The sequence below is a fragment of the Manis javanica genome, chromosome 11 (genome assembly GCF_040802235.1).
Source record: "Manis javanica isolate MJ-LG chromosome 11, MJ_LKY, whole genome shotgun sequence".
NCBI classification, from domain to species: Eukaryota; Metazoa; Chordata; class Mammalia; order Pholidota; family Manidae; genus Manis; species Manis javanica.
The window spans coordinates 73,770,142-73,786,972 of NC_133166.1; the positions used below are offsets into that span (position 1 = coordinate 73,770,142).

At 38.9% G+C, this 16,831-nt stretch overlaps 1 protein-coding gene across 4 annotated transcripts in view; it reads right to left on the minus strand.

The window, feature by feature from the left end:
- Window positions 1–16,831, minus strand: part of LOC108401104 (poly [ADP-ribose] polymerase 1-like) — a 55,473-nt gene that overhangs the window by 21,232 nt on the left and 17,410 nt on the right. For 2 of the 4 annotated variants that reach the window (XR_012122751.1, XM_073216681.1), the window contains exon 2: window positions 12,956–13,027. Coding sequence is in view for 3 of the 4 variants with exons in the window: in XM_073216681.1 (XP_073072782.1) it covers window positions 12,959–13,027 (69 nt within the window). In the remaining variant the exon portion in view is untranslated. The other 2 variants (XM_073216680.1, XM_073216679.1) reach the window with 2 other exon arrangements.

Consider the following 16,831-nt stretch of genomic DNA (forward strand, 5'->3'; position numbering starts at 1 on the left):
CCTCTCTATTTAGAACTCTGAGAAACTGATTCCCTCTGGGTGACATCATCTAACAAGAATTAGCTGCAAGTCTCTAGCTCTAGGCCTTTCAAAGCCATTTTTCAAAATTCTTTATTTTGGTATCATTAATGTACAATTATGATTACTAGACTCCCCCCATTATCTAGTCCCCACCACCTACCCCACCACAGTCACTATCCATCAGCGTAGTAAGATGCTACAGGAGGATTACAGATGGCGGTGTGAGAGGTGAGACAGGTTTCATCCTAAAACTGCATACAATTTGAAAATATAGTTGGTGCAACCAATCCTGAGAGAGCAACAGGGAAGAGGACTGCACCAGACTGCATACACCTGGAGAAAAGAGCAGACCTCATGGAAAAGGGTAACGTACCAAAGCTGTGGTCCGGCAGGACCCAAGCCCCTCCCCCACCCCAGCTCACCGACAGGAGGAAGAGAAAAGGAGCAGGGAGGGAGTGGAAGGCCTGGGAATTTTGAATACCTACCTCCAGAGATCTGCTCTGGGAGCACAAACCTACATTTCATGATGCTTTCATGATACTCAAGTGTTTACCAGGTTGGAAAGCTAATACAGGCAGAATTCCTAGAAAGACTACAATTCCAGCAGCTTGTGGAAAGTGGGGATCCATATCTGGCTGTTCTGGGACAAAGGCTTATACCTGTGTACTTGGCCCACTGGGTCAGGCAGTGGAGACAGGCATAGCCCCGGGAAGCAGGAAACAGTTCTTTCCTTCCCCCAGGCACCAATACTGCTCCCCCGTGACCCCTGACATTGCTTCAGGGGCTGAGCAGCTCCAGAAAGTAGAGCTTCAGGACACTAGAGGGCATCATATACAAATATGAAATGCCAAAGGAACATGATCCAAAGTAAAATTAATATAACTCTGGAGAAACATTAAAATGACATGGACCTTACAACTCTTCCTGAAAAGGAGTTCAAAATAAAAATCATCAACATGCCAGTGAAGGTACGGAAAGATATCCAAGAACTCAGGAATGAATTCTGGTTGGAGATGTAATTGCTGAAGAGCACAATGGAGGGTATTAAAAGCAGGCTGGATACAGTGGAGATGATAAATGAAACAGACACTAGAGAAGAGGAATACAAAGAAACTGAGGCACAAAGAGAAAAAAGGATCTCTAAGAATGAAAGAATATTAAGAGAACTGTGTGACCGATCCAAATGAACCAATATTGCATTATAGGGATACCAGAAGAAGAAAAAGAGCGAGAAAGGGATAGAAAGTGTCGTTGAGGAGGTAATTGCTGAAAACTTCCCCAATCTGGGGAAGGACATAGTCTCTCAGGCCATGGAGATCCACAGATCTCCCAACACAAGGGACCCAAGGAAGACAACACCAAGACATATAGTAATAAAATTGGCAAAGATCAAGGAGAAGGACAGACTATTAAAAGCAGCCAGAGAGAGAAATAAGATCACATACAAAAGAAAGCCTATCAGGCTAACATTAAGACTTCTCAGCAGAAACCTTACAGGCCAGAAGGGAGTGGCATGATGTATTTAATGCAATGAAGCAGAAGGGCCCTGAACCAAGATAACTTTATCTGGCAAGATTATAATTTAAATTTGAAGGATGGATTAAACAATTTCCAGATAAGCAAAAGCTGAGAGAATTTACATTCCACAAACCAGCTCTACAGTGTATTTTGGAGGGACTGCTATAGATGGAAGTGTTCCTAACGTTTAACAGCTGTCACGAGAGGTAATAAAATCTCAAATGCAAAAAGAAATTAACTATCCCCAAAGTCACACAAGGGATAGACAAACAGTACAGAATATGATATATAATATATAAAGAATGGAGGAGGAAGAAACAGGAGAAAAAGAAAAGAACCTTTAGATTGTGTTTGTAACACCATATTAAGTGAGTTAAGTTAGAATCTTAGATAGTAAGGAAGTTAACGTTGAACCTTTGGTAACCACAAATCTAAAGCCTGCAATGGCAATAAGTACATACCTATTGATAATCACCCTAAATGTAAATGGACTGAAAGCACCAATCAAAAGACATAGTTATTGAATGGATAAAAAAACAAGACCCATCTATATACTGCTTGTAAGAGACTCACTTTAAACCCAAAGACATACACAGACTGAAATAAAGGAATGGAAAAGATATTTCATGCAACTAACAGAGAGAAAAAAGCAGGATCTGCAGTACTTGTATCAGACAAAATAGACTTCAAAACAAAGAAAGTCACAAGAGACAAAGAAGGACATTACATAATGATTAAGGGGTCAATCCAACAAAAAGACATAACCATTATAAACATCTATGTGCCCAACACAGGAGCACATACATATGTGAAACAAAGACTAAAAGAATTAAAAGGGGAAATAGAATGCAATGCATTAATTCTAGGAGACTTCAACAGTCCACTCACTCTGAAGGACAGATCAATCAAACAGAAGATAAGTAAGGAGACAGAGGCACTGAACAACACAATAGGACAGATGGACCTAACAGACATATACAGAACTCTACACCCAAAAGCAACAGAATACACATTCTCCTCAAGTGCATATGGAACATTTTCAAGAATAGGTGATATAATAGGCTACAAAAAGAGCCTCAGTAAATTTAAAACTATGGAAATAGTACCAACCAGTTTTTCAGACCACAAAGGTATGAAAGTAGAAATAAATTACACAAAGAAAATGAAAAATAACACAAACACATAGAGACTTCACAACATTCTCCTAAATAATGAATGTATCAGTGACCAAATAGAAAGAGATCAAGCAATATATGGAGACAAATGAAAACAGTAATTCAACACTGCAAAGTCTGTGGGACACAGCCAAGGCTGTGGTAAGAAGAAAGTATATTGCAATCCAGGCCTGACTCAAGAAAGAAGAACAATGCCATATTAAGCAGTCTAAACTCACAATTAATGAAACTAGAAAAAGAACAAGAAATGAGGCCCAAAGTCAGTAGAAGGAGGGACATAATAAAGATTAAACCAGAAATAAATAAAGTTCAGAGGAATAAAATAAAAAGAATCAATGAAAGCAAGAGCTGGTTCTTTGAGAAAATAAACAAAATAGATAAAGCCCTAGCCAGACTTATCAAGAAAAAAGAGTTTACTCACATCAACAGAATCAGAAATGAGAAAGGAAAAATCATTACAGACACCACAGAAATATAAAGAATTATTAGAGAATATTATGAAAAATGATATGCTAACAAACTGGATAACCTAGAAGAAATGAAATGGACAACTTTCTAGAAAAATAGAACCTTCCAAGACTGACCAAGGAAGAAACAGAAACTCTGAACAGTCCAATTACCAGCAATGAATTTGAACTGGTGATCAAAAACCTACCCAAGAACTCCTGGACCAGATGGTTTCACTGCTGAATTTTAAAAAACACTTAGTGAAGACCTAATAGCCATTCTCCTTAAGGTTTTCTGAGGAATAGAAGAAGAGGGAATACTTCCAAACTCATTCTATGAGGCCAGCATCACTCTAATACCAAAACCAGGCAAAGGTGACACAAAAAAAGAAGATGAAAGACAAATATCCCTGATGAACACAGACGCAAAAATACTCAACAAAATATTACCAAACCGAATTAAAAAATACATAAAAAAGATCATCGTGATCAAGTAGGATTTATGCCAGGGATGCAAGGATGGTACAACATAAGAAAATCCATAAACATCATCCACATCAACACAAAGGACAAAAACTGCATGATGCTGAAAAAGCATTTAACAAAATTCAACATCCATTCATGATAAAACCTCCAAAAAAATGGGTATAGAGGGCAAGTACCTCAAAATAACAAAGGCCATATATGACAAACCCACAGCCAACATTATACTTAACAGAGAGAAGCTGAAAGCTTTTCCTTTAAGATTGGGAACAAGACAAGGATGCCCACTCTCCCCACTTCTATTCAACATAGTACTGGAGGTCCTTGCCATGGCAATCAGACAACACAAAGAAATAAAAGGCATCCAGATTGGCAAGGAAGAAGTTAAACTGTCCCTGTTTGCAAATGACATATTGTACATAGAAAACCCTAAAGAATCCACTACAAAACTACTAGATCTAATATCTGAATTCAGCAAACTGCAGAATACAAAATTATTACACGGAAATCTGTGGCATTCCTATACACTAACAATGACCTAGCAGAGAGAAATAAGGAAAACAATTCCACTTACAATTGCTTCAAAAAGAATAAAATACCCAGGAATAAAACTAACCAAGGAAGTGAAAGACGTATACTTTGAAAACGACAAGACACTCATGAGACAATTAAAGATACCAATAAATGGAAACACATCACGTGCTCATGGATAGGAAGAATTAATATTGTCAAAATGGCCATCCAACCTAAAGCAATCTATAGATTCAATGTAATTCCTATCAAAACACCAACAGCATTCTTCAACGAAATAGAGAAAACTGTCATAAAATTCATATGGAACCACAAAAGACATTGAATAGCCAAAGCAATCCTGAGAAGGAAAAATAAAGCAGGGGGAATTATGCTCCCCAAATTCAAGCTCTACTACAAAGCCACAGTAATCAAGACAATTTGGTACTAGCACAAGAACAGACCCACAGAACAATGGAACAGAGTAGAGAGCCCTGATATAAAACCAACCATATGTGGTCAATTAATATATGATAGAGGAGCCATGGACATACAATGGGGAAATGACAGCCTCTTCAACAGCTGGTGATAGCAAAACTGGACAGCTACATGCAAGAGAATGAAACTGGATTATTGTTTAACCCCATACACAAAAGTAAACTAGAAATGGATTAAAGACTTGAATGTAAGTTATGAAACCATAAAACTCTTAGAAGACATCATAGGCACACATCTCCTGAACATAAGCATGAGCATCTCCTTCCTGAACACATCTCCTCGAGAAAGGGAAATAAAAGCAAAAATGAACTCATGGGACTACATCAAACTAAAAAGTTTTGTATGGCAAAGGACACCATCAACAGAACAAAAAGGCACCCTACAGTATGGGAGAATATATTTGTAAATGACATATCCAACAAGGAGTTAACATCCAAAATATATAAAGAACTCACATGCCTCAACACCCAAAAAGCAAATAACCTGATTTTCAAATGGGAAGAAGATATGAGGAGACAGTGCTCCATAGAAGAAATTCAGATGGCCAACAGACACATGAAAAGATGCTCCACATCACTAATCATCAGGGAAATGCAAATTAAAACCACAATGAGATATCACCTCACACCAGTAAGGATGGCCAGCATCGAAAAGACTAAGAACAACAAATGCTGGCTAGGATACAGAGAAAGGGGAACCCTCCTACACTGCTGGTGGGAATGTAAGCTAGTTCAACCATTGTAGAAAGCAATATGGAGGTTCCTCAAAGAACTAAAAATGGAAATACCATTTGACCCAGGAATCCCACTCCTTGGAATTTACCCAAAGAACACAACTTCCTAGATTCAAAAAGACATATGTACCCCTTTGTTTACTGAAGCACTTTTTACAATAGCCAAGGTATGGAAGCAACCTAAGTGTTCATCAGTAGATAAATGGATAAAGATGTTGTACACATACACAATGGAATACTATTCGGCCATAAGAAAGAAACAAATCCTACCATTTGCAACAACATGGATGGAGCTGGAGGACATTATGCTCAGCAAAATAAGCCAGGCAGAGAAAGACAAATGCCAAATGATTTCCCTCATTTGTGGAGTATAACAATGAAGCAAAACTGAAGGAACAAAATGGCAGCAGACTCAGAGACTCCAAGAATGAACTAGTCTTTACCAAAGGGGAGGGGGGTAGGAGGGTGGGTGGCGAGGGAGGGAGAAGGGGACTGACGGGTATTATGCTTAGGACACATGGTGTGGGGGATCACAGGGAGAACATTGTATCACAGAGAAGGCACACAGTGAATCTGTGTTATCTTGCTGCACTGATGGACAGTGATGCATTGGGGTATGGGTGGGGACTTGATAATATGGGTAAATGAAGTAACCACATTGTTTTTTCATGTGAAACCTTCATAAGAGTGTACATCAATCATACCTTAATAAAAAATATAAAAAAGATGCTATAGAGTCACTACTTGTCTTCTCTGTTATACTGCCCTCCCCGTGTACCCCCACAACTACATTATGTGTGCTAATCATAATGTCCCTTTCTCCCCCCATCCCTCCCCTCCCACCCAACCTCCCCAAGTCCCTTTCCCTTTGGTAACTGTTAGTCCATTCTTGGGTCTCTGAATCTGCTGCTGTTTTGGTCCTTCAGTTTTTCCTTTGCTCTTACACTCCACAGATGAGTGAAATCATTTGATACCTGTCTTTCTCTGCCTGGCTTATTTCACTGAGCATAATACCCTCTAGCTCCATCCATGTTGTTGCAAATGTAGGATGTGTTTTCTTCTTATGGATGAATAGTATTCCATTGTGTATATGTACCACCTCTTCTTTATCCATTCATATACTGATTGACACTTAGGTTGCTTCCATTTCTTGGCTATTGTAAATAGTGCTGCGATAAACCTAGGGAGGTATATGTCTTTTACAAACTGGGCTGCTGCGTTCTTAGAGCAAATTCCTAGGAGTGGAATTCCTGGGTCAAATAGTATTTCTATTTTTAGTTTTTTGAGGAACCTCCATACTGGTTTCCACAATGGTTGAACTAATTTACACCACCAGTGTAGGAGGGTTCCCCTTTCTCCACATTCTCACCAACATTTGCTGTTGTCTTTTGGATGTTGGCCATCATAACTGGTGTGAGGTGGTATCTCACTGTGGTTTTAATTTGTATTTCTCTGATAACTAGCGATGTGGAGCATCTTTTCATGTGCTTGTTTGCCATCTGAATTTCTTCTTTGGAGAGGTGTCTGTTCAGCTCCTCTGCCCATGTTTTAATTGGCTTATTTGCTTTTTGTTTGTTGAGGTGCATGAGCTCTTTATATGATTTGGATGTCAACCCCTTATCAAATATGTCATTTATGAGTATATTCTCCCACACTGTAGGATGTCTTTTTGTTCTGATGGTGTCCTTTGCTGTACAGAAGTTTTTTAGTTTGATGTAGTCCCCACTTGTTCATTTTTGCTTTTGTTTCCCTTGCCTGGGGAGATATGTTCGTGAAGAAGTTGTTCATGTTTATGTACAAGAGATTTTTGCCTATGCTTTTTTCTAAGAGTTTTATGCTTTCATGACTTATATTCAGGTCTTTGATTCATTTTGAGTTTACTTTTGTGTATGGGGTTAGACAATGATCCAGTTTCATTCTCTTATATAGGTATCCAGTTTTGCCACCAGCTGTTGAAGAGGCTGTCATTTTGACATTGTATATCCATGGCTCCTTTATTGTATGTTAATTGACCATATATGCTTGCATTTACATCTGGCCTCTCTATTCTGTTCCATTGGTCTATGGGTCTGTTCCTTTGCCAGTACCAAATTATCTTGATTACTGTGGCTTTGTAGTAGAGCTTGAAGTTGGAGAGCATAATCCCCCCAGCTTTATTCTTCCTTCTCAGGGTTTTGGCTATTTGGGGCCTTTCTCAGTTCCATATGAATTTTAGAACTATTTGCTCTATTTCACTGAAGAATGCTGTTGGTATTTTGATAGGCATTGCACTGAATCTGTAGATTGCTTTAGGCAGGATGGACATTTTGACAATATTAATTTTTCCTATCCATGAATACAGGATATATTTCCATTTATTGATATCTTTAATTTCTCCCATGAGTGTCTTGTAGTTTTCAGTGTACAGGTCTTTCACTTCCTTAGTAAGGTTTATTCTTAGGTATTTTAGTATTTTTGATGCAACTGTGAATGGAATTGTTTTCCTGATTTCTCTTTCTACTAGTTCATTGTTAGTGTATAGGAATGCAACAGATTTCTGTGTATCCTGCAACTTTGTCAAGTTCAGACATTAGTTATAGTAATTTCTGGAGTGAATTCTTTTAGGAATTTTTATGTACAATATCATGTCATCTGCCAACAGGGACAGCTTAACTTCTTCCTTGCCAATCTGGATGCCTTTTATTTCTTTGTGTTGTTTGATTGCTGTAAAAAGGTCCTCCACAACTATGTTGAATAAAAGTGGGGAGAGTGCACATCCCTGTCTTGTTCCCAACCTTAGGGAAAAAGCTTTCAGCTTCTCACTGTTAAGTATGACATTGGCTGTGGGTTTGTCATATATATGGCCTTTATTATGTTGAGGTATTTGCCCTCTTTATCCATTTTGTTGAGAGAGTTTTTATCATGAAAGAATGTTGAATTTTGTCCAATGCTTTTTCAGCATTTGTGAAGATGATCATGTGGTTTTTGTCCTTTTGTTGATGTGGTGGATGATATTGATGGATTTTCGAATGTTGGACCATCCTTGCATCCCTGGAATAAATCCTACTTGATCATGATGGATAATGTTTTTGACGTATTTTTGAATTTGCTTTGCTAATATTTTGTTGAGTATTTTTGCATCTCTGTTCATCAGGGATATTTGTCTGTCACTTTTCTTTTTTGTGGTGTCTTCACCTGGTTTTGGTATTAGAGTGAGGCTGGCATCATCAAATCAGTTTGGAAGTAGTCCCTCCTCTACTACTTTTTGGAAAATTTTAAGGAGGATGGGTATTAGGTCTTTACTAAATGTTTGATAAAATTCAGCAGTGTAGCCATCTGGTCAAGGCGTTTTGTTCTTAGGTAGGTTTTTGATTACCAGTTCAATTGCGTTACTGGTAATTGGTCTGTTCAGATTTTCTCTTTCTTTCTGTGTCAGCCTTGGAAGGTTGCATTTTTCTAGAAAGTTGTCCATTTCTTCTAGATTATCCTGTTACAATATACTTTTTAATAGTGTTGTCTAATAATTGTTTATATTTCTGTGGTGTCTGTAGTGATTTTTCCTTTCTCATTTCTGATTCTGTTTATGTGGGTAGACTCTTTTTCTTGAGAAGTCTGGCTATGGGTTTATCTATTTTGTTTATTTTCTTGAACAATCAGCTCCTGCTTTCATTGATTCTTTGTATTATTTTACTCTTCTCAATTTTATTTATTTATGGTTTAATCTTTATTATGTCCCTCCTTCTACTGACTGTGGGCCACATGTGTTCTTTTTCCAGTTTAGTTAATTGTGTTTTGACTGTTCATATGGGATTGTTCTTCTTTCCTGACGTAAATGTGTATTGCAATATAGTTTCCTCTTAGCACAGCTTTGGCTGCACCAAGATTTTGCGGTGTTGAAGTATTATCATTTGTCTCCTTATATTGCTTGATCTCTGTTTTTATTTGGTCATTGATCCATTCGTTATTTAGGAGCATGTTGTAAAGCCTCCATGTTTTTGGATTTTTCATTTCCTTTGCATAATTTATTTATAGTTTCATACCTTTGTGATCTGAGAAGCTGGTTGGTACAATTTCAACCCTTTTGAATTTACTGAGGCTCTTTTTTGTGGCCTAGTATATGATCTGTTCTTGAAAATGTTCCATGTGCTCTTGAGAAGAATGTGTATTCTGTTGCTTTTGGGTGTAGATTTCTGTAGATGTCTGTTAGGTACATCTGTTCTAATGTGTTGTTCAATACCTCTGTCTCCTTACTTATTTTCTATCTGGTTGATCTGTCCTTTGGAGTGAGTGGAGTGTGGAAGTCTCCCAGAATGAATGCATGGCATTCTATTTCCCCCTTTTAATTCTGTTAGTATTTGTTTTACATACATATGTGCTCCTGTGTTGGGCGCATAAATATTTATAACGGTTATATCCTCTTGTTGGACTGACCCCTTTATCTTTATGTAATGTCCTTCTTCGTCTCTTGTGATTTGTTTTCAAGTCTACTTTGTCTGATACAAGTACTGCAACTCCTGCTTTTTTCTCCCTATGATTTGCACGAAATCTCTTTTTCCATCCCTTCACTTTCAGTCGGAGTATGTGTTTGGGTTTGAAGTGAGTCCCTTACAGGCAGCATTTTGACAGGTCTTGTTTTTTTATATGTTTACTGACTCTATGTCTTTTGATTGGTGCATTCCGACCATTTACATTTAGGGTGATTATTGATAGGTATGTACTTATTGCCATTGTAGGCTTTAGATTCTTTGTCACCAAATGTTCAAGGGTAACTTCCTTACTATCTAAAAGTCTAATTTAACTTGGTATACAATTGCACACAACCTAAAGGTTTCTTTTTTTTTTTGCCTTTTTCTTCCTCCTCCATTCTTTATATATTAGGTATCATGTTCTGTACTCTTTGTCCTTGACTAACTTTGGGGGTAGGTCATTTAATTTTGCATTTGGTTACTAATTAATTCTTCTATTTTCTTTACTGTGGTTTCATTACCTCTGGTGACAGCTCTTTAGCCTTAGGAACACTTAAATTTTTAGCAGTCCCTCCAAAATACACTGTAGAGATAGTTTGTGGGAAGTAAATTCTCTCAGCTTTTGCTTACCCGGAAATTGTTTAATCCCGCCTTCAGATTTAAATGATAATCTTGCTGGATATTCTTGGTTCCAGGCCTTTCTGCTTCACTGCATTAAATATATCATATCAAATATATGCATTAAATATAAGGCTACTACCCTTCTGGCCTGTAAGGTTTCTTCTGAGATGCCTGATGATAGCCTGATGGGTTTGCCTTTGTATGTGATCTTTTTTCTCTCTATGCCTCAACTTCTTTGTATGCCGTTTCTCTAATTTCTATTTCTTTTATCGTTTCCTCCACCATACCTAATCTGCTTTTAAATCCCTGCATTGTATTCTGTCATCTCCATCCTGAATTCGTTCCTGAGTTATTGACTATTTTTCTGTACCTCCTTGGGCATGTTTATGATTTTTATTTTGAAACCTCTTTCAGGAAGATTTCAATTTCACTTGACCCTTTTTCTGGTGTTTGTGGGATTTTGGTTTCAACCAGGTTCCTCTGACATTTCATATTTGTATGTGGTGCCCTCTAGTGCCCGGCTCTACTCTGGAGCTGCTCAGTCCCTGGAGCAATGTCAGGGTTTGCAGAGGAACGGTGTTGGTGCCTGGTGGGAGGAAAATCTGTTTCCTACTTCCTGGCTGCTCCACTGCCAAAACCCTTGGGCCAAACACACAGGTGTAAGCCTCTATGCTTTGCGTTTGTAGCTGACATAGGGATTCTTCTCTCTGGCTGGCCTGATGTCAGGGCAGGGGCTGCCACTTTGGGAGCCAGGTGCAGGCTGGCCAGGAAGAAGGCACAGCAGGCTGCATATCACAGTGGGGGGCCTTGGAGCTGTGTAGCCAGCCATTGGAATAGAGCGCCTGAATGTCCTGAAAATTCCCAACCTGCTGGGTAGAGTGCACCTGGACAATTATGTCTACCTGTCTTTCTCCTGAGCAGTAAGCTCTGTGCAATCCTTGCCCCTTTAGCAGCCCTCGCTGTTAGAAAGTCTTTCACACTGCCCACCTTTCTTTTGTCCCAGAGCAGCTGGATATGGATCTGTTTTCCACAAATGGCTGGGATCTCAGTCTCTCCAGGTACTCTGCCTGTCTTAGCTTTCCATCCCCACTAATCACCAGTGCACCATGCAATGTAGGTTCATGTTTCCAGAGCAGATCTCCAGGGCTAGGTGTGCAGCTGTCCCAGGCCTCCACTCCCTCCCTGCTCCATTTCTCTTCCTCCCACCAGTGAGCTGGTATGGAGGAAAGGCTTGGGTCCCGCCAGATCACAGCTTTGGTATGTTACCATTTTCCATGAAGTGTATTCTTTCTTCCAGTTATGCAGTCTGGCGCAGCCCTCTTTCCTGTTGTTCTTTCAGGATTAGTTGTATTAATTATATTTTCATAATATTTGGTTTTAGGAGGAGGCCTCTGTCTCTCCTCTCTGCTGCTATCTTAATCCCCTAAAATTTAAACACTTTCTTTTAGGATTTTTGTTGTCCTAAGTGGGGGGGTTGTTTTGAATTTCCTAACCTACCATTACTAGAAGTGAAAGACCTCTTCCCATCCTTTTGTCTTTTATTGTTAGACTTTTGTTATAGAAAATGTAATATACACACAAAAGTACAGAGAAGAGGGGAATGAACTCATGATGATGATGATGACTACTTATCACTTACCTTCAACACTATATGACTTTCTCCAATTTATCTTGTTTTATCTACTTATTCCTGCATTTTTTGGCTTGAATATTTTAAATCAAAGGGCAGAAAAATATTTTAATAAAAAATACTTTAGCATGTTTATTAGATGAAGATGTAACGTATATACATATACAAAAGCAGAGTATCTTCTCATACCAAACAAAATTAACAATACTATCTTAATATCCTATCTTATATTCAGTTTTCCCCAATTGTCTCAAAAATGTATTTGTACAGCTTGTTCAAACTGGGATCCAAAGAAGTCCAGCACACTATATTGGGTGGGTTGAGTTATATAATAGCCTTGCCCTCACCCTTTTTTCTCTCATGACATTTGTTTGTGGATGAAAGTGTATCACTTGTCCTGCAGGATTTCCCACCTTCAGGAGCTGGCTGACTGTATCCATATTGTGTTATTTAACCTGTGTCTCTAACACAAAGGTACTTAACAGAGGGTGGATCTTGCCACCAGGGGCATTTGACAATGGACATTTCTGTTGGTCATGACTGCAGTAGTGCTACTGGTGTCTGGTCAAGCTGGGTCTAGGATGCTGCTGAATATCCTACAGCACACAGAATGGCCCCCAACAAAAAACTTCCTGGTACAAAATGTTAGTACACACATTAAGAAACCCTGCTTAACCTTTAATTTTCTCTAAAAAGGCAATGAGATCTAGAGTTTGATTAGATTCAAGTTTAGGTTTGGGGAGAGGATGGAATTCCTCACAGTCTGTGTCATCCACCTCTTGTATCCTACAGGAAGGCAACAGTGTCACATTTTAGCTATGCACAGATTGACAGCCTGCAAATGTTTAGTAAATTTTTGTCCAACAGTTTCTCACCTGTTAGTGAAGGCTGATGAGAGCCATTATTTCACAGAATTCACACCTTCTTCTCTGTTGCCTGTAATTCACCTATAAAGAAAAGCATTGCAGTCCAGGCCTGTGGGTAAAATTGTGATATTGCCAGAATATCCTGGAATAGCCTGGCATTAGTGCATCTGCATGTTAACAGGCATTCCTCAGGGGTGGAGAGAAGGTAATCTCCATATCAATGGGTAATTACCTGGGCAACCAAGGACTTATCTGAATGTGAGAGGTTAATGGGAGGTCTTGCTTACTTCTTCCTGAGCAGGAAAGAGATGGCCTCAGACTGCAGTTTGTAAGGAATAAACAGGTTTTTAACTTTATTTCTCCCTTTGACTGATTTCAGTTTTAGAGGTATTTTGGCCTGGAATTTCTTCTCCCTGGAGTTACATCTAGCATAGTCAGCAGGATTTCTGAACACAAAATCCATCAAAATGGGGTGACCTGTGGGAGGGCTACCCCTAGAGATGGTGGGGATGTAGGACCCCAACCTCCCTGAGAAATAAGTTAGCCTAAGAGTGGCCATCTTGAAGCCCAAAAAGCCATTCTGATATATGACTCAGAGGGAACAACTGAAACCAGGTAACTCCTCTGGAAAAACAACTTAATCAATCATGACTGCTGGCAGCACTAACCTTTCGGTTAGTTAATCATAAATGCCGACCCTACCTTGCTAAATCACCCTAGCAGTAAGAGAATGATCCTATCTTGCTACACCCCCAGGACGTAGCACCAACCCAGAAATCATAGGTTTGAAAAATTACTGCCTTTGTAGAATTGTTATCTAATCTGTAACCATGGTAATCCTTTAGGGCTGAATGCCTCGGAAATCCTATATAACCCCTTAGTTAGAAGTGCTTGGGGTCCTTGTTGAGACCCACTGCGTCAGGCTGACTTGGACCCCAGCTAGTTGGCTTCTGAATAAATTCCTCTTGCTTGTTGCATCAAGAAACGTCTTTGGTGAGTGATTTGGGGCGGCGCCTTCCTCAGGGGAATCCAACATTTGGGGGCTCGTCCGGGATCATGCGCTCACCCCGCTTCACTCCCGAAGTCGCTCTTGGAGGAAGAGGTAAGATTAGTGGCGCCTTGAGTTGTCTGTGTTCTGTCTTCTGTTTTTCAGTGAGACCGGTCAGAATTCTGAAAGGGGGTACCCACTGTCTGGCAGCTGTCCCGATCCCGTAAAGGGGTTGAGACTGCGGTCGGTAGACGTACTAGGAGCACCGCAGGCTGCAACCCTGGGGGACGCCTCGCGGAGGTTGGGAGGCCAGGGACGCCTGGTAGCCTCCCGTCTGTTTTTCTGGCAAGGTGAATCTGATGAGATAGGGTTGATTTTCAGGCGCCAGGAATATCAACCCTCTGATTCCTTTCGGTTTCTGTTTGAAAATCTGAGAAAAAACAAAAAGCGGCCGCTGTGTGTCTAATCTGTGTGTGTCTCTGTTTTTTGTGTCTTTCATGTGCCTAATAATTGTTATACTGACAATGGGACAGACTCAGACAACCCCCTAAGTGTGTAAATGAATATATCTTTCTACCTCCGGATGGTATTAATGAAATTGATTTAAAGACAAGCGCTTGTGAAAATTGAGTGTTCTAAAACTTCCAGAAAACCTGATAAAAAAGTGTTAAGCATTAATGCTAATTTGAGTTTGCCTGAGGCGGGCATGTCCTGGTAGTTGTCGGCTGCCTGAGTTTACCTAGAGTCATTTGAGTCATGTTATCTGCTAAATCTTTTAAGAATAGAATGCTTAGAAGCTTGGCTTTGTCTAGTGTTCAGTGGGGGTCTTGTGAGCAGGCTAGCATAGTTGTTGCAGGTAGGTGAGCTGGATAAGTGTGGCAAGTGAACACCTTTTTAATTGTGTGTTGCAGTGTGTATGCCTACCTGCAGCCTGAAAATCTTTGTAGTAACTTAAGGCCTTAGAGTTTTGTTAAGTTGAGAAGATGTGCTCTGTGTTTGCTGGGAGATTGTGCTGTGAAGCTCATGGTTGCAGAAATTGTAGAATGTGTTCATAAGTTTGTCAGTCTAAGAAATGTTGGTTTGACAGTTTGTAGTGTCCTGCTTCTCAGTGTTCACTGGAGCTTGAAGTTTCTAATAGTTTTGAGTTCTGGTTAGAACTGCTTAAAGTGATAGAGAGGGCATTTCTCTATGCTGGAAGATGTATGTTTTAATGAAAGTGTAAAGAACGGAAATTCGTTTTGTTGAAAGTAAAAGAAAGTAACTTTGTTCTAAAGTACAGCTATTTATTTAAAGAGAGACAAAGAGAGAAAACAGCGTGGTGCCTTTTGTTGTGGAAGATCCGCTCAGCCTGTTGCTTTGGGGGGAGGGTCAGGATGTTCAGAGATAAGGTGAGATAAACCCAGTCAAGCTGCAGGCAAGCCCAGGCATAATTCTCACCGGCTTATGTGCTTGGGACCATGGGGCAAATGAAGAATAAATTACTATATTCTTACAGATATAGTCGTGCCTAGTGAAATTAAAGCAAGTGAGTCTTGATATCAAGTGCACAGCAAAATTAAAATCTCGTTTCCAGTTAAACAGTTTTCTTTAACTGTTAGTCTGCTCTTAATGTTGAAAGATCACAGCAGTTTCTCATGCTTAAAGTCTCAGTGAGTTGCCATGAAATCGTAATGTTAAAGGGACTAAAAGCTAAAGTTTGTTAACAACTGTATAACCTTTATTTGCCTTTGAAATATTTTGTTATTAAAAATGATTGCATGGCCTGAAAATTTGAATTCCTAAGCAGAATAGTAACAAAGCTTTTTTCAGCTGATTAAATGCACTTAGTTAACAAACCAAAATTTATTAAACTGTAGAATCTGGACAAGATTATGTTTCTCCCAGAAAAACAGGTTTCACTGTAAAAGTTTAGATAGACGAACGTGTGACCACTTTTGAGAAAAGTTTTAATAGATTTTTTGAGAACCACCAGGTCTTCTTGTTTAATTTATATGCTGTATGTTTTAAAAAAACATGGGGGACTCTCCATATTTTTTAATGCAAATAATCTTAGAGCTTTTAATAGAATTTGCATAGCAGCTTATATCTACTATTAAAGAGTAAAACATTCTTGAAGCTTTCAGGGAAGACCTGTAAACTTAAGCACTTTCTCTGCTTTTTTGTATCTGGTCTTAGACACTTATGCTGAGTTATGTTCTTATTATTTTCACTGTTTGTAAGCTATTGATTGTAAGCCAAAGGTCATCATTTCTCAGTCCCTAAATGAAGAAGTAAAATGCCTGATCTCTTTCATCTCAAATCATATTTCTGGTCATATCTGAATATCTGTGTGAAAGAAAGAGACATTTAAATTTGAGATTCTGCTTAAACTTTTAAGTTAAATTTGACTATAGCCATATTCATTCTTTGTATGTATCTCTAACAGGTCTTTGGTATGCCTGGTGATATTATACTCTGCCTTGAGTTTAGACAGTTCTTTCAGCTAAATATGAATTCTTATTGTAGCTTTTTTCCCCTCCTGAAGATGAAAGCAGAAGAATCTACCATCTGCTACCATTCTCTCAAGAATGCTTAGTAACCTAGAATTATTTTGACTTTCTGTATGTTGTCTTTAAAAATTGACAGCAGCAGTCTCCCCTGCTGCCCCACCTTTTTAAGATATCTCATTTACTGTGCTGAGTATATAGACAATAAATGTGTAATGATAGTTCTAAAAAAATTAAATGCAAAAAGGTGCTTTTACCTCTAGTTAACTCTGATATTTTCCAGAGGGCCCCTGGAACATGTCAGAAGAATTTTTTCTCACTAGAGAAAGTATTTGACTAATTTGGCTTATTTATCTGATATATATATATACATTTATTTACCAGGAAAGCACTGTCAAAGAGAATGATGCT